The 20,671-nt window shown below is 38.0% G+C and overlaps 1 protein-coding gene across 5 annotated transcripts in view; it reads right to left on the minus strand.

The window, feature by feature from the left end:
* The window catches only part of PRKDC (protein kinase, DNA-activated, catalytic subunit), a 243,275-nt gene extending 223,175 nt beyond the window's left edge, over positions 1-20,100 (minus strand). For all 5 annotated transcript variants that reach the window (XM_035011118.1, XM_035011120.1, XM_035011117.1 and 2 more), the window contains exons 1-15: positions 19,934-20,100; positions 18,149-18,225; positions 17,955-18,047; positions 16,340-16,414; positions 15,475-15,583; positions 14,585-14,697; positions 14,392-14,491; positions 8,052-8,107; positions 7,938-7,968; positions 7,285-7,442; positions 3,727-3,873; positions 1,810-1,974; positions 1,180-1,348; positions 819-868; positions 87-212 (exon numbers count right to left, since the gene is read on the minus strand). In XM_035011118.1, coding sequence (XP_034867009.1) covers positions 87-212; positions 819-868; positions 1,180-1,348; positions 1,810-1,974; positions 3,727-3,873; positions 7,285-7,442; positions 7,938-7,968; positions 8,052-8,107; positions 14,392-14,491; positions 14,585-14,697; positions 15,475-15,583; positions 16,340-16,414; positions 17,955-18,047; positions 18,149-18,225; positions 19,934-20,087 — 1,623 coding nt within the window. In that variant the 5' untranslated portion in view covers positions 20,088-20,100. The remainder of the gene's footprint in view (positions 1-86; positions 213-818; positions 869-1,179; positions 1,349-1,809; positions 1,975-3,726; positions 3,874-7,284; positions 7,443-7,937; positions 7,969-8,051; positions 8,108-14,391; positions 14,492-14,584; positions 14,698-15,474; positions 15,584-16,339; positions 16,415-17,954; positions 18,048-18,148; positions 18,226-19,933) is intronic.
* Positions 20,101-20,671: the final 571 nt, after the last annotated feature.

Below are 20,671 nucleotides of genomic sequence, written 5' to 3' on the forward strand. Positions count from 1 at the left end.
TAATTCTGAAAGTCCTAAGGGTTAAACTGTGGAGACTAATTAGAGGAACAACGGTACTTTCATAACTTTAAAACAGTCATTTTTACCATCATCTGGTCACAACTCAGGAGACTTCTAAAAAGATCCAAATAGTCTTTATATGTGGGCACTTTCCATCTGCCAGTTCTAACTTCCCCTGATGCACGATAATCTTCAGATTCAGACTCAACACCCTGGGCAGGAAAACAACATGCCAATATTTACTGGTGGATTCACAAAATAAGCAAGGCTGCCAGAACGTTCTGATTTTCAGAGTCTTCTAAGCTAAAACACCCACTAGTAGGAGACTATAATTTGATTGAGGAAGACAGTATAGCATGAAAGGATAAGCAAGCTGAAAAAGAAATCATGATTTTTCTAACAGGGACTAAAATAGTGATGCAAGAACAAATATTTCAAAACAATACCCAAGTCATTTATCTCACTTTCCTACTCAGGTCAATCTTCCACCTCATCCTATTTCCTGTAACTTCGAGTAACTAAGATATGCCTTCCATGACAAACCTAAGCATTTTGTCTCAAAGTTTCAAGAGAGAAAACATTCCCTTCTTATAAAAATGTGTAAATAATAGTAAAGTTACATTTAAGGATGTTCCATAACTTAGGAGAAGTTTATTCACCTGAAAAAATAGGCATTATGTCTTACACTTTTCAAAATGTGAGGCATGACTAATAATTAAAAGGCCATTTTTGTATATTTACAGACTAAAAACCCCAGTATCACTTCTAACTTTCAGTGACAAAAGACTAAATACCAAAACTTTAGATTTGGAATGTACCTTTTGAACGATCACTGGCTTAGAACATATTCTGATTAAAGCCTGATGCACTGAAAAAGAAAATGTAAATAAAAATGAAGGAAACAACAAAAAGCAAACCATTATTTCACTGAATGTAACTATACCTCTCAATTCTTTCCTTTAAGTTTAATTTCTTTGGTTTAAAATTTTGGATTATTAAGATTCAGAAGCAAAAGGAATTAAAAAAAGGTTCAAAAAAAGGATGGGAAAGGAGGTTTTGATCCACCAAAACATGAGTTTTCCAAGAGGCATCAAAAGATATGAAAGGTATCTATATCAAACAACATGTTAAGTATTCGTCATTCATCATCATAAAAACAAGGGTGAGTTCCAAACTTACCCACGGTACTGATGCAATTCCAGAGAACTGGTCCTTTTCCCCCCAAGGCTAGGAAAACTTTCACTATGGCTTTACAACACACTGACTGCATTTTTGGACTATACTGTGGGAAACTGTCTATCTGTACCACCATGAGATGTTCCAGAACCGGAGTATACACTTCAGGAACCTATCAGAAATGGAGAGCAAACTGAAAGTTAGAGGAGGGAATAAATATATATAGGAATAATACAAATATCCAAAGTAATTACAACTCAAGTGGACACATATTAGATAAATGAAAAACCTGGCTTATATCCAATCTACTAATAAGCTGAACACTTATTGTGATTGCCTAAAAAAATCAGAGTAAAGCTGTCTGAACGATACCTAAGGTGCAATTCTATCTCAAGAAGCAATCTTAATCTTTTAGAAAGATAAAACAAGTAACAAATAATTTTTCCTGCTTTGGATAACAAAAAGTCAACTTTCATGACAATAATTCTATTAACACAAAGTATAACTAAAAATGTCACCTTGTTCACAATGGTGCCTGTACTAAATGCATATAATTCATATGACTCCGTGAAATTATCTGACGAACTGAGATTAAATAGTTAAAATCGTGCTTAATTTAATTATTTCACTTACTGTATCAAGGTAAAGCAAGACACTTGCAATAGACTGGAGGAAACTTGGCATGTGGTAAACGTGGTCATCAACAGTGTCTATCTGGGTGAGGAACAGCTGCATGCAGCGCTGAATGAGCTCTACGTACATGAAGTCAACATCTTTTGCATTTATAACCTTGCAAGGCTTTCGGAAAGGTAAACAAAAGTCTTTACCAATCTTATCAATGTCAAAATAATGTTATTTAAGGTGTCATGTTAAGCCATGTGATAAGCTGAATATTAACAAGCTTTTTAATGGAAATGAAAATTATAAAATACAATATATCTCATAAAGATGCTTTTAAAAATAATCTGTAATTATATTCTAAATATGTATTTATACACAAAAAAATCTATTGATAGTCAGCTATTCTAGATATTGCTTAGATGGTAGCTATCAAAGACAAATGAGATGCAGTCTGCGCCCCATGAGGTAGTCACCTAAAGGGGGACCGAGACATAAACTCAGAGCTGGAATAGCTACGATACCATTCTGCACACTACACCCAGAGCCATCTTTGTAACTCACAAATCTGATAATGCTACTACTCAGCTTCAGATTTTTCAAAGGCTTCTTTGGACCTCAGATCTAATCTAGTTTCCCTGAGGATCTGACTAATCTTTTTAGAGTCCTCTCCCTTTTTGTCTATCATGCTCCAGCTACACTGTGAACATATTCTAACTACAGTGAACAAGTTTAAGTTGGTTAGACCATAGTGTATAAAATTGAAAATTCCATGTTCTCATTTACCTCTAAGCCTTCTCACATACTGGTTCTTCTGCCCTATATATATTCAAAGGAGCCAACAGAGACAAATGAAGATGAAAATTAAAAAGAGCAAGAGAAGGAAGGATCATTTGGAAGCAAATGGGGAAATGATCAGAAATGGAATGAGTAGTGAGAGTAGAAAGCTGGGAAGAAGGGCTCTCGTACCCTGAAAAAGGGAGTAGACACTGATGGGGAGATCTGTAGAAAGAGAGGTAGGAAGTGATTTTCTCCATAAAGTAGAAGTCACAGAGATCCACTAAGACGGAAATAACTATAGTTATTATCAATAGTCTTTTTTTTTTTTAGAGAGGGTTGGGGTGAGACGGGGGGAGGCGAGAGGGAGAGAGAGAATCTTAAGCAGGTTCCACGCCCAGCACAGAGCTTGACGTGGGGCTCCATCTCACAACCCTGAGATCATTACCTAAGCGGAAATCGAGTCGGATGCTCAACTGACTGAGCCACCCAGGCACCCCATTAATATTCTTAAATATACTTCTGTCGTAAGAACCTATTTTTTTTTTTTAAGATTTTATCTATTTATTTGACAGAGAGATACACAACGAGAGAGGGAACACAAGCAGGGGGAGTGGGAGAGGGAGCAGGCTTCCTGTGGAGCAGGGAGCCCGATGTAGGGCTCAATCCCAGGACCCTGGGATCATGACCTGAGCCGAAGGCAGACGCTTAACAACTGAGCCACCCAGGCGCCCCAAGAACCTCTCTTTCTAAAACACTGAGTGACATCAACTATAATTTTACTTCATAAATAATGGGCAGCATAGCACAGTAGAAAAAACATGTTGTTTCAAGTCTTCAGGCTTGAATTTACGTCTTGGCTCTATAAATTATTAACTGTGTGTCCTTTGACAAGTTACTTAATTTCTCTAGGTCTCAGTTTCCTCATTTGAAAAGTGGAATAATACTCCTAAAAGCTTGTAGGAGAGTTATGAGAATTTGAGATAATACGTATTCAGAATCCTAGCACATAGTTGGCATTGAAAAAAACAAGTTAACAACAAAGCAAGTAACAACAATATTGTCACAAGTGTGAGATGCTATTAAAAAATGCAATAAATTATATTCCTTTAAATGCTCAAAATGAAATAAAAAGAATAAATTAACGAGCCATACTCCTGCAAAAAGTCCATATCCACGAATAGCAATGGATAAATCTTTGCTGTTTGAATCCATGTTCCTGATGATTCCATAGAATTGCTCCATAAAGTACTGTAGCTTACTCTTATGCATTTCTGCATCTTTCGCCATCATAAAAGAAATCTGCAATTGCATAATATTTACTTTTTAGAAATATTTAATAGCAAAACAAAGGAATCTATTATAATGTAAAAAGGTTAGCATTGTTTAATTAGATATTATCAATGTGTTGTTATAATTCCACACAATCGCTTTTGTTTTTTTTAAAGACTTTATTTATTTATTTGACAGAGAAAGCAAGAGGGCACAAGCAGGAAGAGCAGCAGAGGAGAGGGAGAAGCAGACTCCGCGCCAAGCAGGGAGCCCGATGCGGGGCTCAATCCCAGCACCCCGAGATCATGACCTGAGCCAAAGGCAGACGCTTAACCCTCTGAGCCACCCAGGCGCCCCCACAATCGCTTTTATTGATAAAGAACTACCACTTCAATTTGCTTAGGCTGCACCAAATTTAGAAAAAACACTCTCTTTATTACATGTGATGCCTTTTTCCGAGAGAAAGGCACTGAAAGAGACCAGGCCAATGTAGGAAGACATGCACAAAAACCAGGTTTTGAATTTAGGCTCCCTGATGAAGCAGAAAGCATAGTTAGAGCTCGTCTGTAACTCACAGCGTGGTGTAGAGTCGTGCAGGCCCAGCGGCCAGCGAGTTCAGAATTAACAGACTCAGTGTCTCATTAGGGCAACACAAAACAGAGCTCAGGACTCACGATCAGTAAGAAAGACAAAGCATCTCATCTTTCAAAAAAATAAGCTACAAACTATAAAGCTTGAATTAGGTGAGGCAAGGGAAAAAAGTACTTTGAGAAGCAAGTTGATCTCCATCTACCATACTGCAACAGTAACCTAAATGCAAGAACTAATACAAATGTTCAAAAAATCATTCCTAATTTCAGCATAAAGACTGTCTAAAAGACAAGTATGGAAAGAATCTAGATAATTATCAAAGGCAGAAAAAAGGTATCTACCTTTCATTGTCAACCTACCAACACATACCCTAATCCTGAATGAAACCCCATTTATTTTAGAAGAATGAGGTATCATACATACTGCCTCAAAATTTCCTTCTTCATAAGCATATCAGGAACATGTTCCTCAAGATGTTAGGAAACACCATCAACTTAATCACAGAATAGTTTTTCACTTTATGAATAAACTATAGTGCTTATACATTTATAAACTGTTTCTAATTTTTTATTATTGTGCTTTCAGCAAACATCCTTTTTATACATTATTATCCAATTGTTTTCCGCATATAGTAGCAAAAAGTTGGAAACAATTATCCAACAGCAGAGGACAAATATAAATATGGACTTAAATATAAGTATAATTTTATGTATCAATTATGTTGCCATTACAAATTAATCATGTAGCTCTCAATGCACTATCAGGACAACATCCAACATAATGGAAAATCATAAAGTCACAGAAATTATGAATATTCCTTTATGTTAAGACACTGCTCTTCTTCCATCCCCATTCCTTTCCCTTGGGAAGAAAGGGAATGAAAGGAGGTAAAGGGAGAGAGAAAGGAGGAGAGAGTAAGGGACAGAGAAAGGAAGGAGGAGGTCTAGAAGCAATGCCACTAAAATGGTGATTTTTTTTTCCTTAATGGTAGGATTCCAGAAGATTTTAAGTCTTCTTTGTACCCTTCTACATTTTTTTGAATTCTATGCTGCTATCCTACAATGTTTATAAGAACTTTATATAAATCTATTGAAAAATTTCTTTCCCTCAGGAGCAATGTTTAAATTTACATACAATAGTCAAAATAATAATGGAAAAGACAGAAGCTGGAGGACATCCACCACTTAATTTCAACACTTAATATAAAGCTAGAATAATCAAGACAGTGAGGTACTGATGTAAGGACAGACAGGTGAATGGAACAAAATAGAGAGTCCACCAATAAACCCTATCAATTGATTTTTGACAAAGGTACCAAGGTAAGTCACTGGGGAAAGAAAAGTCTTCAACAAATGATGCTCACAGCTAAAAATGGGGGATCAACTTGCAATCCTTACTTTGTACCATACACAAAAACTAATTCAAAATGGACTATAGACCTAACTGTAAATGTTAAAACTATGAACTATAAAACTTCTTGAAAAAAAGTAGGAGAAAATCTCTACGACCATGAGATAGGCAAAAATTTTCAGGACACAGAAAGGAAGAACAAGTTGGAAAACTAGTAAACTGGACTTAAACTTTAAAACATCTGCTCTTTCAAAGATGCTGCTAAGAAAACATCTGCTTTTTCAAAGATGCCACAGAAATTATTTGCAATATTTTTAGAAAAGGACTTGTATCCAAATGATGTAGAGAACTGTCACAACTCATTTATAAAAAGACATACAACCTAATTTTAAAATAAACCAAATATCTGAATGAGTACCTCACAAAATATAAGAAGACTAGTAACTATAAGAAAAGATCATTATCAATAGTCTCCATGGAAATTCAAATTATAACCACAGTAAGGTAACATCATACATCCATGAGAAGAGATAAAATTGAAAAGACCAACAATACCCTGTGTTGATGCCGATGTGGGCTAACAGAAACTCCCATGCTTTGCTGGTGGGAATTAAACTGGTGGAAGCAGCTTGAAAAGAGTTCAGCAGTTTTTTTACATTTTAATATATACCTACCATATGACCCAGCAATTCCACTTCTAGGTTTTTACTCAAGAGAAGTGAAAGCGTATGTCCACAAAAACACTTCGTCACAATGTTCTTAACTGTTTTATTTAAAATAGCCCCAAGCTGGAAACAACTCAAGTGTCTATAAACAGACTGTGTATATCCTTACAACGGGATACTGTCTGTGCCACAGTTCAGACAGGTCTTCATGGAATAGCTTGTAAATTTAACTACCATTTATAACATTGCTCCAAACAAAACTTTGGTGATTCTTAAAAGAGTTTTCCATCAGAGACAACCCAACCAGTCTAATTCCGTAATACCTGGCCTGAACAGCAGGTATTTCTAGACACCTCTGGATGCTCAGAGTCACAAGTACATTCCCTCTAGCACTTCCAAATTTACAGGCTCAATTTGACAATCACATCCTAACTAGATGGAAAATACACAAGGGCAAATGGATTCTTCTTATTCTCGAAGTAAGGTGGAACACAAACATCTTAACATGACAGCTGGCCCTCACCCCCACGTGGCTGCCCCTGGCTCAGAGGATCCCCGACCCCCCAGCCTTTCTTCCTTCTACCTCCTCATTGCCATTTCTCATGTCCATTAGACTCCCCCGGTCTTGCCTCTGAGGCTGTGATCAGATCTGGTATCTTCCTACCCTTCTTTCAGTCCTGCTGCCACCCATGCAGCTGATCAATAACCAAGCTTTTTTATTTAAATACTACAGAAGCTAATAGATCAACCTGTATTCATTTTACAAATGTGCATGCACAAAACTGAAATTTAATTTTTTGCGTGGAAAAAATATTTTTAAATAAAAGTTGAATACCTGTTTCAGAAAAGAATCCAGAGCTGAATGTGCAGCTTTTTTCAATTCTACATTCGTATGGCTACACCATTTTGACAGTACTTCAAATAAAGAAACGTAGTTGTCCAGAAGGCAGGTGCTAAACTGAGATGCATGCAGCGTAAATAAGCATAAGCCAGCTGCAATTGCAAAAACCATTGTATTTAAAATAGAACAACAAAAAGCAGAATAAAAAACTAAGAAAGCTTTAAGTGTATGTCTATGTCAAAACTAAAACTGTTCATGAAGATCCACTATCACTATACTGTAATAACTTAGGGATTCTGATCAGAGTTCTAACACTGCCAACCTTCATTTGAATCAATGGGCCAGTGACCCCCAGAACAAATTTCAGAAGTAGGATCAGGGTTTATTTAGATAAAATCAGTATCAAACAATCTGGATCCCCTAAAAGATGTTCCAAAGTAATTTTTTTAAAATCATGTAATCTAAGCGTGACCATTTAACCAGAGTTTGCATGCTAAAAACAAAGTCTCCAAGAGCCTCCAAGTAACTATATGTGAAACATCAGAGACATTATCATAAGACTCTCATTCATAGTCTAAGCAAAAGTTTACTCAAGACATTAATTTAAAAATCTGAAATATTCCATCTTGTTAAATATACAATCTTACCTAAGGGTACCGCATATCTCTTCAGATCAATCTATTAAAAAAAAAAAAATTACCATCAGTGTTTGACAATTGCAAGTCTCAGCTATAAAAGAATTAGAGTAATATTAATCCTACCTGAGGACGAATTGCCTTTAATGCAAAATCAAAAATCTCCCTTGAAGTCTGGGGATCTGGCGAGAAAACAAAAAGAAGCCTCCGTTACAAATCCCAGCAGTATCATCTAACCTCAGAAACTCTTCACAACCAACAGCTTTATTTCATACAGCTCAAATTCAGGAATCACGTCTTCTATCATTCATTTCAGCTGAAGAGCTGCAAGCTATGACTGCTGCAGTTATTACTACAGTAAAGTAAGAAAAAAATGTATAACAAGGACATGGGTTTCAATTCCACCTCATCACTTACAAGCTCTGTTAGGTAATCTCTCAGGGCCTCAGTTTTCTTATCTATAAAAAGGGACACTATACAGCTTTTTTGAGAGTTGTATGGAGGATTATATAAGGCCAAGCACATGATCATCATCCCTGTACTGCCAGGCTTTTATTCAGCACACAGTACACCAAATTACTATGGGAATTACAAATATGAATAAAATATGAGCTTTGACCTTAGTAAACTTATCACCTAAAGATAAAACAGCTATACAAGTATAACCCAAGACTCTTATCCTGACCTGACAGACACCACAATTGTTTAACGGTCTCCCACCAATATTCACTGCAGCTGTCCAGAAATCAAGCTTTACTCATCGCTAAGTTATCTGCCTTTGTAACAGTGACTTGCAAATAGCAGAGGCTCAAAAATTGTTTGCTTTGATCGAAAGGACTGATATACATTTAAAAACAGAGCCCAACTGTCAAAGAAGATAGAGGGAAAAGGGGTCAGAGAGGGTTTAAGAGGAGAGAAACATCAGCATGTCTGTAGGATAATTCCATAAAAGAAATATTTAAAAAGCTCCTTATATCTAATATAAGGAGAGATTTCTTCTGGCTATTAAGTATTCAAGACAGGCTTTACAGATATGGCAGCACTTGAGCTGGGCCTAAAAGAATGGGAACTAATTCAAAAAAAAGGTCATTCTAATACTAATAAAAAGTGACCATGTAGACAGAGGTGTACAGACTCAAGGGCGTGAGGTACTTGTCAGCACACAGTTGGTCTAGAATGGGGGGACTCAGGTGAACACAGCGAGGTGCAGGAATGCAAAGGCCTGAGCTCTCAGTAGTGGCAATGGTCTTCACCTCCGTGACCCTTCCCAGGCTCTGCCTTCCACTGTCCGCTCTCCTATGTGCACCTCTGCTTTCTAGTGGACCACTCCCTCAACAAGGATGCTCTTGTATTTACTTTTTTATCGTGGTAAAATATATATAACAGAGTATTTACAGTGTTAACTCTGTGTAAGTGTAAAATTCAATGGTGTTAAATATTTACATTGTTGTGTACTCACCACCATTATCTATACCCAAAACATTTTCATCATCCCCTACAGAAAGGCTGTACCCATTAAACACTAACTCCCCTGCCCCCTAGCCCCAGGTACCCTTGATTCTACTTTCTGAACCTATAAATTTCCCTGTTCCTGCTACCTCATACAGTATTTATACCTTTGTGACTTGCTTACCTCACTTAGCATAATGTCCTCTAGTCCACATGTTGTAGCATGGGACAGTATTTCCCTCCTTTTTTAAGACCGAATAATATTCTGTTGTGTGTTGATACTACATTTGTTCATCCACTCAACTGTTGATGGACACTTGGGTTATTTCTCCCTTTTAGCTATTATGGGTAGTGTTGCTAGGAACATAAATGTACGAATTCTGGTATCTATTTCTAAAAACTCTCTCTTACCACCTTGTCTCCCTTCAGCTATACATTTCTTTGGTCTCCTCTGTTAAGATTTCTCTAAAAGGTTTTCTGCAGATAGTCTCCACTTCCTCCCTTCCATTCCAGCTTGTCTTCACCCTATTAACCCTTAACCTGCTCTGTCCAGCTTGTCCTCTAACACTCAACTGAACCTGCCTGGACCCACTCTGCAGCTCTGGTGGCTTTGCATTCAGACTCCACCCACAGCAATGCATCTTACATCCTTGCCCCAGTCTCTCTGCACCTGCTCCCCAGCTAATCTTACTCATACTCAGAGTTTCACATATTACCTGTTTGCTGAAAACTTCCAAATTTATATCTTAAAGTCTAATTTCTCCTGCAAGATCCAGTCTTACATATACAATCCCACCCTTAACATCTAAGCTGAGACACTCCATAGCATCTATGGTTAAACATGTCCAAAACAAAAAGCCAGGTTTTGCCTGAAACCTGCCCCACCCAGGTTAAACACCACTGCACCTACTTCAGCTGCTCACGGCCACATTCATGAGCAAAGTCTCTCAATCCTACGCCAAAACAAATCTCACATCTGATAGCAGTCAAGTAGACCCCTGTAAAACATCAACTACCCCATACCTATTCATCAGAGAAAAAACATGGTTTCTCAATCCATTTGAAATAAAATTCCAACTCAAAATCCCCTCACACACTGACCCCACATCCTGTGCACTCTCTCCCCAGTTCTCTGTGTGCCACTCTACTCCAGACATGCCAGTTCTCTTGAACCCTTCTGACCACTGTGCGCTGGCCAGGCTTGAGGCCTGGTACTTGCTGGTCCCTTTGCCTGGCATGCTCTTCTGAGCTCTTTCCCAGCTGTCTCCTTGCCATCCTGCAGGCCTTAGCTTCTTGTTGCCTCCTCACAAAGAACCAGCAGGCTATATACATCCTCTACCCTCTCCACACTCTGGTATTCCTATTCACTGTACCCAAACTGTTTGCAAAATTGAACCCTGAAATCTGTAATAGCTTATTCATCTATTTATTGTCTGTTTCCTCTACTAAACTGAGTTCAAGATGGTAGGAATCTGGTGATTCTGATCACTGAATCCAACACCTAACTCATCATTCTTTAGATAGAAGGCACCCAAGGAACACATACTATATGAATGAAAATATTAGTATTAGTATTTAGTGCTTGATGTCACATGATCATGGCATGACAGAAAAACTATAAATTATAGCCTCAGACCAAAGTTTAAATCCTAGTCTTATTGGTTATATAATTTACTACTGCTGCTATAACAAACTATCATGAAATTTGTTACTATACAGTTCTGGAGATGAGAAATCTGAAATGGGTCTCACTGAGGTAAAATCAGGGTGTCAGAAGGGCTGTATTTCTTTATATAGGCTTCAGGGTATTAGAATGAGGACATCATTGGGAGCCATTACTCTGCTACCACATCAGTTGTGTGACTTTGGACAAGCAACTTGTCTTAGTTCTAGTTTCCTAATCTAGAAAATTCCAGAGCTATTACTGGAATTTTCCCTGCAACTATTCTAGAATAGTCTTTAGCACACGGTAAATGAGCAATAAGTGCTGTTATTCTTCTTAAACTGTATGTGTTCACTGAATATCAATTAATATGCCAAGCAAATACAAAGACAAATCAGCAACATTACCTACCAGCAGGTGCAAGTGACAGAAATAAACACATAACCTGATAAATTAAAAATATATCATAGGAAGTGCTGTAACAGGAGAATACAGAAGCCAGAGGAAGTGACTCATCTCAGGGGAATCATAAAAGTTTCAAATGGGTGATCTGTGAGCCAGAACCTGATGAAATGGGAAGCTGGCAACAGAATATGGGACAGATGAGAGAAAATAAAGGAAGAGAAATCACATAGAGCTACTACAACATCCTTGGTAAGCAACAGAGGAGTAAAAATATTAGGTTGAAACATGAAATTGCTGTTTTTGTAGGTCAAAAATCATTGGATGTTGGGTTCCAACCTAATAAAAGCAAACACACAGGAGGTACAAAAATTTGGCAATTACTTGAACAGAAACGGTAAGGAAGGGTAAATAGAGAATTTTTTGTCATTTAAAGAATCTTTTAGGGTTAAAAGTTTTCGTTGCCTTTTAAAAAGAAATGTATTTCATAATGCATATAATGCCATCCTAGCTAGATTATCCTCTAAAACTTTAATTTTGAGATATAAGGAAACGTTAGAACTATAAAGAAAAGCATAATAAGCAAACTTTAAAATTCATAGGCAAGAATCTATATCCTAAAAACTACAAAATACTGATGGAAGAAATCAAAGAAGACCTAAATAAATGGAGAGATAAACTGTGTTCATGGATTGGAAAATTCAGCATAGCAAAGATGTCAGTTCTCACCAGATTAATACACAGGTTTAATGCAATGACTATCAAAATCCAAGCAAGGTGTTTTGTAGACACAAACTTATTCTAGAATATACATGGAAAAGCACAGCACTTAAATGATTTCAGGGACACCTGGGTGGCTCAGTCAGCAAAGCCTCTGCCTTTGGCTCTGGTCATGATCCCAGGGTCCTGGGATCGAGCCCCCACCAGGTTCCCTGCTCAGCGGGGAGTCTGCTTCCCCCTCTGCCCCTTCCCCTGCACCCCCCGGTTGTGCTCCCCCTCTCTTGCTCTCTCTCAAATATATAAATAAAATCTTTTAAAAAAATAAGTAAATAGGGGCACCTGGGTGGCTCAGTCAGTTAAGCGTCTGCTCAGGTCAAGCCTTCAGCTCAGGTCATGATCCCAGGGTCCTGGGATTGAGTCCTGCATCGGGCTTCCTGCTCAGTGGGGAGTCTGCTTCTCCCTTTCTCTCTCCCTCTGCCCCTCCCCACTGCTCATTCTCTGTCTCTCAAATAAATAAAATCTTTAAAAAGTTTACTAAAAAAAAGTAAATAAATAAATGATTTCAAAAGCAGTTCTTTTGGGGACACCTGGGTGGCTCAGTCAGTTAAGCATCTGCCTTCGGCTCAGGTCATGATCCCATGGTCCTGGGATCGAGTCCCACATTGGGCTCCTTGCTTAGCAAGGAGCCTGCTTCTCCCTCTCCTGCTGCTTCCCCTGCTTGTGTGCTCTCTCTCTCAGACAAACATATAAATAAAATCTTTAAAAAAAAAAAAAGCAGTTCTTTTGAAAAAGAAGAATAAAATGGGAGGACTTTACTCGACATTAAGGCTTACTCTATAGTTATAGTCAAAGAGATGGTGTGGTGTTGGCAGAGAGATAAATACATAGACCAATGGAACAGAATAGAGAACTTAGAAATAGAACTGCACACACATATGCACCCAAGTAACTTTTTACAAAGGCACATAAACATTTCAACAGTGATTTGGCAATGATTTCATGGACATGACAAAAGCACAGGCCACAAAACAGATAACGACTTCATCAAAATAAAAAATTGTTACACATCAGAGGACAAAAAGGTAACCCATAAAATGGGAGAAAACACTTGCAAATCATGTATTTGGTAAGGAATTGATATCTGAATACCAAAGAACTCCTACAATTCAACAACAAAAAGTAAAATGATACCATCAAAAAATTGGGCAAAGAACTTAAATTATATTTCTCCAAAGAAAATATGTAAATAACCAATAAGCACATGAAAAGTCACTCAACATCACTAGTCATAAACGAAATGTAAATGAAAACCACAATGATATGCGACTTCACACGCATTATGATGGTTATTATCAAAAACCAGAAAATATCAAGTATTGGCAAGGATATGGAGTAACTGAAATCCTTATGCATTGCTAGTGGGAATATAAAATAGTTGTTGCTGCTTTGGAAAACAATATGGCAAAAAATTAAACACTGAATTACCATATAATATAGCAATTCCGCTTCTGGGTATATCCCTCAAAAAATGAAAGCAGGGACTCCAAAAGGTATTTGCACTTTCTAGCAGCATACTCACAAGTCAAAAAGTAGTGGTTTGGGGTGGAGGGAGGGCGGTGGTGGGGAAGAAAGGTGGCTGTGGCTATTACAGGATAGCAGGAGTGCTTATGGTGACGGTCTATTTAGTATCTTGACTATGGTGATGCATACACAAATTTATACATGATAAAACTGCAGAGAATGAAATACACATATGCAAAGGTGTGCACATAAAACTAGTGAAATGTGGATAAGGTTGGCAGATTTATCAATGTCAATATCCTGGTTACGCTACTATACTAGTTATAAAAGAGGTCATCACTAGTAGTAGAAAGTGAGTAAATGGAACCTCTCTGTATTATTTCTCACAGCTGTGTGTGAATCCACAATTGGTTTAAAAGTTCAAAAAAATAAACAGGCAATTCATTTTAGAATTATAGTTTTTTTTTTTAAAAGATTTTATTTATTTATTTGAGAGAAAGAGAGAGAGACAGAGAAACAGCATGAGAGGGGAGAGGTTCAGAGGGAGAAGCAGGCTCCCCGCTGAGCCGGGAGCCCGATGTGGGACTCGATCCCAGGACTCCGGGATCATGACCCGAGCCGAAGGCAGTTGCTTAACCAACTGAGCCACCCAGGCACCCTAGAATTATAGTTTTTGAACCAAGAAGAAAATCAAGTGAAGTCAAACAATACCTTCTTCCATGCATTTGGTGAAGTTACACATGAGTGAAGACAATCCCTTCAGACACCCTGCCAGAATAGGCAGTTTGGGCTCTCTTACTGCTGATGTCATCTAAAAAAAAAAGTGTTTTAAAGAAGGTATCGTTAAAAAAGAGAAAAACACAATCAAATCTTTGGAAGCAGAACAGCATAAAGTTTGCCATACCTGGGTCTTAAGTTCACCCAGAAAAGCCCGGAACAGTTTTTCTGAATTATTTATCATCTCACTAGGATGAACTTCACCTAATACTCCTAGAAGCTCATATATTTTTTCTAAAACTGAAAAATAAATTTAAGATAAGTGAAGGCCAAAATTTACATTTAAATAAACAAAAATGTATGAATAACAAAATGAGTGTTTAGTTCAAAAGTAATTTCATAATAAGACACAGAAAATATCTAGTTTTATGTATCAGAATCTTTCCTGATAAATTTTATGCCAATCTACTATTATAAACTAAGTAACATTTGACATGTGTTGTGAGGTTTTTTTTTTTTTTTTGTGAGCTTTCTATTTAAAGAAATCATTTCATGGGGCACCTGGCTGGCTCAGTCAGTAGAGCACACAACTCTTAATCTCAGGGTTGTGGGTTCACATTGGGTGTGGAGCCTACTTAAAATAAATCATTTCATCAAGATTAAACTTTCAGAAGCAGAAGTCTTCACATGTTTTTGTTTATTTCCATTTGGGTTTGTTTTCAGCAAAAAGGATTCATCTGTAAAACATATAAATGCTTTAATAGAGAAAAACCTAAGTTTTACACTAATTTTTTAACGTCAATTTGTTAAAATATTTAAAAATAACATTTGGGGGCGCCTGGGTGGCTCAGTCATTAAGTATCTGCCTTCGGCTCAGGTCATGGTCCCAGGGTACTGGGATCGAGCCCCGCATCGGACTCTCTACTCAGCGGGAAGCCTGCTTCTCCCTCTCCCACTCCATCTGCTTGTGTTCCCTCTCTTGCTATGTCTCTTTCTGTCAAATAAATAAATAAAATCTTAAAAAAAAATTAAAAAAAATAAAAATAAAAATAAAAATAACATTTGAATGCATCTCACCTGTATCCTGTATTTTTGTTTTCGATGCAAGTTCTCCATAGAATTTGCTAAATAACTCTCCAATTCTAAATTCATCCATGAGTCTAGAACTTCTTAAAGTCCGAAGTAACTAAAATAATACAAACTAGCATTGTCTAAATAGGAAAATAATGACAAGGCTTCCTCTTCTGCACTGTTTCTACACAAACAAAGCTCCAGAATCACGTGTCTCTAAGGGATTTCCTTGGCCTCTCAGCACTCCTATCTAGCCTGATTATTTGGGAGGCAGAGGTTGAGGTGGGTGGTAGAACACAGGGGTTACAAAGGAAAGAGGGTGTAGACTTAAATTTACCTTCCCAAGAAACCAATATGACTAGAACCATTCTCTCGGAGGCACTTAAGACAAGGACTAACAAGACCCAAAGGAATTCTAAAATAGAGATGCAATAAAAGAGATGCATCTGAGAGAGAAAGAGGTGACAGTGAGCCCCCAAGAAGCACTTAAATACAACATAGAGACCCATTTTCATGGTATGGTTTAGGAAAGAACTCAAAGCTACAATGATGCGAATTCTGGCAACTCTTAGTAGCCTTAGGTTTTAAGAGTCAGGGTGATGAGAGTAAACAGGAGCAGTACATTCCTTGCTTATTTTTCCTCTTAATTCCCCTCACAACCCAAAATCCTTCCTCTGCTACCCCGAAGAGACTTAGAGCAAAAGGTCAGGGTATTAACAGGTGATGGTCAGAAAATCTTGTCCATACATCAATGTGACCAAAGCCTAGCCTCCAACATCTCTCACTCAAAACATAACTTAAAACTCTAATTTTCTGCTTTTTAAGTTGTATGTTTAATATGAAATACATGTACTTAGAATAATACAATTACCTTAATAAGAAGATCTAGGGCTGGGATTTTACATTTAGCAGCTTTATCCTTTGTGTAAACACTGGTACAAGTATTCTAGGTTTTAAAAGGAGACATATCAAAATCATCAATAAGATTTCAGTTCTTCACAACAGCTAAAAGTACATCTCTGAGGGGAGCAATAGTCACAAAAACACAAAGTAAATGGACACGTGAGCAGGATTAAAAAAAAAAAGTTATGCTTCCATGCATACCTCCCATAGCACTTGTTGCCATATATCAAGAAAGCAAGCATCAAAAATTTTAAAAGTAACTAAAACAATTCAGAGAAGAATGGTTGGGAACAGAACAGCTCAGTCTAATAAAACAAGCAGGCACTCTGGAAGGAGGCCACTTGGCTCCACGTTTTGGGTGAAGTTTCTTAACTTCTAAGTCTCATTTGTAAGCTAAAGAGATTAAAAATACCTACCTCAAAGAGTTCTGGTAAAAATAAGTAAGACAAACTGTACCATGAAAGAACTCTGTAAACAATGGAGCACTCTACAGATGTTAGTTACTTCTACTGTTGAAGCAATTTTTTAAAATACAGTTGACTCTTGAACAGCACAGGCTTGAACTCTGCAGGTCCACTTGGATACTCAGATTTTTTCCGATAAATACAGTACAGTACTGTAAATGTATTTTCTCCTATGATTTCCTGAATATTTTTTCTCTAGCTTACTCAACTATAAAAATACAAGCTGTAATACACATAACATACAAAATATGTGCTAATCAACTATTTATGTTTATCAGTAAAGCTTCCAGTCAACAGTAGGCTACTGGTAGTTAACTTTTTGGGGAGTCAAAAGTCAAATACATGGATTTTCAACTGCATGCAGGGGGTCAATGTCTCTAACCCCCTATTGTTCAAGGGTCAACTGTGTTAGGATTCCAAACTCAAAAGGCTAGAAATCAAAAGAAAATAAAATTAAAACCTATTAAAAAAAAGATTGATGATTATTATGTCATATATTAGAGTTAATTATAATTAATAAAATAGCTTCTTATAAATTACCCCAGATTGAATATATACTTCTTCATCAAATCTTAGCATCCAAGAACTAAAAGCAATTCGGGACCAATAAAAACAACTTAACTTGTGGCACTTGTTCAAAGTATAAACAAGCCTGAGAAAGAACAACTTTATGAGCACTAATTCCACAGTAAATTATAAGGACACATGGGGAAGGCAGGTGGAAAGAGAACGGACGCACAAGAAAGGCAAACTTCAAACTGCTGCCGAAGGGCACACAGGAAGGACATGAAATAAGAATCTTACCCAGCAGAAGAATTCTTTAAAATTTTTAGTGTTTTGAAATCTCCTCACAATTAAAAAAACCAAATTTATTATGACTTTTTATAAAATCCATTATTTATCCTATGTGCAAAAAGTTATCAAAGTAGTTTCTGACAAGGGCCTTACCTTATTAAATCTATAAAAAGAATAGCCCACTACATTTCTAGTCCACAATCAAGCACAAATAAGTAAACTCCTTGATGAGAAAAGCAGGAATAAAATATAAACCCAAATTTAACTTACAGCATAAGTTAAAATAGATGTTGGTATATAATGAGATACGTTTTTTCTCCTTACCTTAATTTCAAGAGAATAAGGTGTGATCTTCTGGCCAATTTTTTCTAAGAAAATACATAAAAATTTTAAGACTTCTTCTCTACAATCACGAAACTATAATGAAAGAAATAAACATTGTAGTAAATATGGGCAAGAAAGAGTCACTCCAACATAAAGGAATGTACAAGAAAAGGAAAATGAAATCTTCAACTTACTTCATCAATGCTAAGTGACTTCCGAACAAATACAAGCAAACCAAAATCTTTGGAAAAAACTAAGGAAATCTGTAACGCTGGATAAAAAAAAAAAAAAAGGTAAGAGAGCTGCCAAGAAGCACTCCATAAGCCCACCCTAAATGGGCTGCATGTTTCTCAATTCAGCCTTATAAGCAAGTATACACTAACTTAAGGCTGCTGTATTTAAACAAGAAAAACAGGAAACTCTAGGTGATATTCCACTGGGATGACACAGGCAGAATAACGGACCCTAAAATACCTGAACCCTAATCCCAATATCACACGTGTGAATACACTAACTTTACATGGAAAAAGGAAATTAAGGCTGCAAATGGAATTAAGGTTAATCAGTTGACTTAAAAAAAGGTGGGGGGGGATTATCCTGGATTATCCATGGGTCCAATATAATAACATGGGCCCTTACTAGTGGAGGATAGAGGAAGAAAAATGGAAAGAGAACAGGAGAGAAGAGAGATTTCAAGCACAGGATTTACTAGACCCATGCTGGCTTTGAAGATGGGAGACCATGATTCAAGAAATGAGGGTGGCTTCTACAAGCAGGGAACATCAGGAAGGAAAAAGGAACTTTAGTCCTATAATTGCAAAGAATTCTGCCAACCTGAATGAAAAAGGAAATGGATTCTACACGAGAGCCTTTAGAAAGTAAAGTGACCTGCCTGATACCTTGGTTTTAGTTTGGTTGAGACCCCTGTTGGGCTTCTAACTACAGAATTTTAAGACTGTTAAACCTGTTGTTTTAAACCATTCAGCTTGTGGTATTTGTTACTGCAGCAACAGAAAACTAATACATTCCTCTATAACCTTCCACCTGAAAAAACATATACTAAACATTCAGAGTAAACTTGGAACTGCTTTATAAACAAGTTAACTAAAGGAACAAAAAAGGAATTCTAATTTAGAAACTCTGAGACTAGGGGTGCCTGGGTGGCTCAGTCGGTTAAGCATGGGACTCTTGATATCATCCTAGGTCATGATCTCATGGTAGTGAGATGGACTCCTGCATGGGGCTCCATGCTCAGTGGGGAATCTACTTGAGATATTCTCTCTCTCTCTCTGCCCCTACCCCCTCTCTAAAATTAAAACACACACACACACACACACAAAAACCCTGAGACTAGAAAGCATTTACATGTTACTTTTTAAAATTTACTTCCCCCCATTAATAATATATCCTTGACAATATTACAGGTACTAGATGGCATCAAAAGTTTTCTTGCAATGATATATTTTAAAAGTGCTGAAAAGAGGCACTTTCACTACAAAGGAGCAAAAGATTCTCATTCAGGGACTGCTAAAAAAGTTAAAAAAACTGCAGAACTATAGTTAGATTTCTGCAATGCTTCTCAGAAGTAGGAACAGCAAACGTAAGAGTTGCAAAAATGTACTGGTGGGTTTAGGCGCTTTTAAAAAAGGTGAAAGAAAATACATTCCTTTGGTTCCCTCTGCCTCCTTTGCATAGCAATGATTGCCAAATTTAGGGTATTTTCACCAACTTTACTTTTAAAACATCTTTACCCTGCTAAGAAAAAAAGCAGCGACAAACCTGTTTTTATACACAACCACAGAAATTTCGACAATCCAGAATCAAACGACTGGACTTTTTCAAAACACTGTTAGATAAACCCACCACGACAGAAACTCTAGACTATTAGGCCCCGCCGCCCCGGCACAACCGGAAAACGCGAAAACCCAAACGCGCAAGCGCGTTGGGACCCTCCTTGGCGCGGCCGGGGCAGTACCCACCCAGCACCGCGGGGCCGGTGCTCAACACGCACTCCTGTCCCAGGCCCCGGATCAGCTGATAACTGGCCATCGCGGCGCTGCAGCGGTCGCCGGCAGACAAGGACTCCTGCAATTGCAGTAGAGAACCCCGCATACCAGACGCGGAGTCAGCCATCACGCCCAGACCTGGCACTGCGCATGCGCCCCAAAATGCCGCGGGGCTCGGGGGCGGGGCTCACGGGTACGGGGGCGGAGTTCCCAGGGCAGGGGCGGGGCTCGCGGTGGCGGGAAACTTCCGGGGGACCCTGAAAAGAGGGGTCTTCTCCGTAGGAAGAGCCCATTGAGATGTCAATTAAGATATTGGCAGGCATGTGTTGCATACAATACACTTAGCATGCATACATCGGAGCTTATAGAGAAACAGGAATCTAGCGGTTTGACCTCCGGAAATAGAGGGGGAGGATGGCTGGTGAATTAGAGTTGACTAAACACCGGAGGCAGATAAAAAAGAAACTAGAGGCTTGGGTTAAGATCTACGAAGTAGTCCCTTGATAAAGAGTGAAAAATGCATGTGTAATGTGTTTAGAAATGAAGATGCTTAAGGGATAAAGAATATTCTCCTTATCCAACAATACAGTGTAGATCAACCCTTCCGTGAACACAGTCTGGCGGGACTCCCCAGATTTCCCGCGAAAACGCAGTCGAGCAGGGGGCCAGACCATCTAAACGGAGGGGGGCACCGAGCGAGGCTTGAGTCTG

This window comes from Mirounga leonina, unplaced genomic scaffold (assembly GCF_011800145.1).
Source record: "Mirounga leonina isolate KUSES-001 unplaced genomic scaffold, KU_Mleo_1.0 Mir_165, whole genome shotgun sequence".
In the NCBI taxonomy this organism is placed as follows: domain Eukaryota; kingdom Metazoa; phylum Chordata; class Mammalia; order Carnivora; family Phocidae; genus Mirounga; species Mirounga leonina.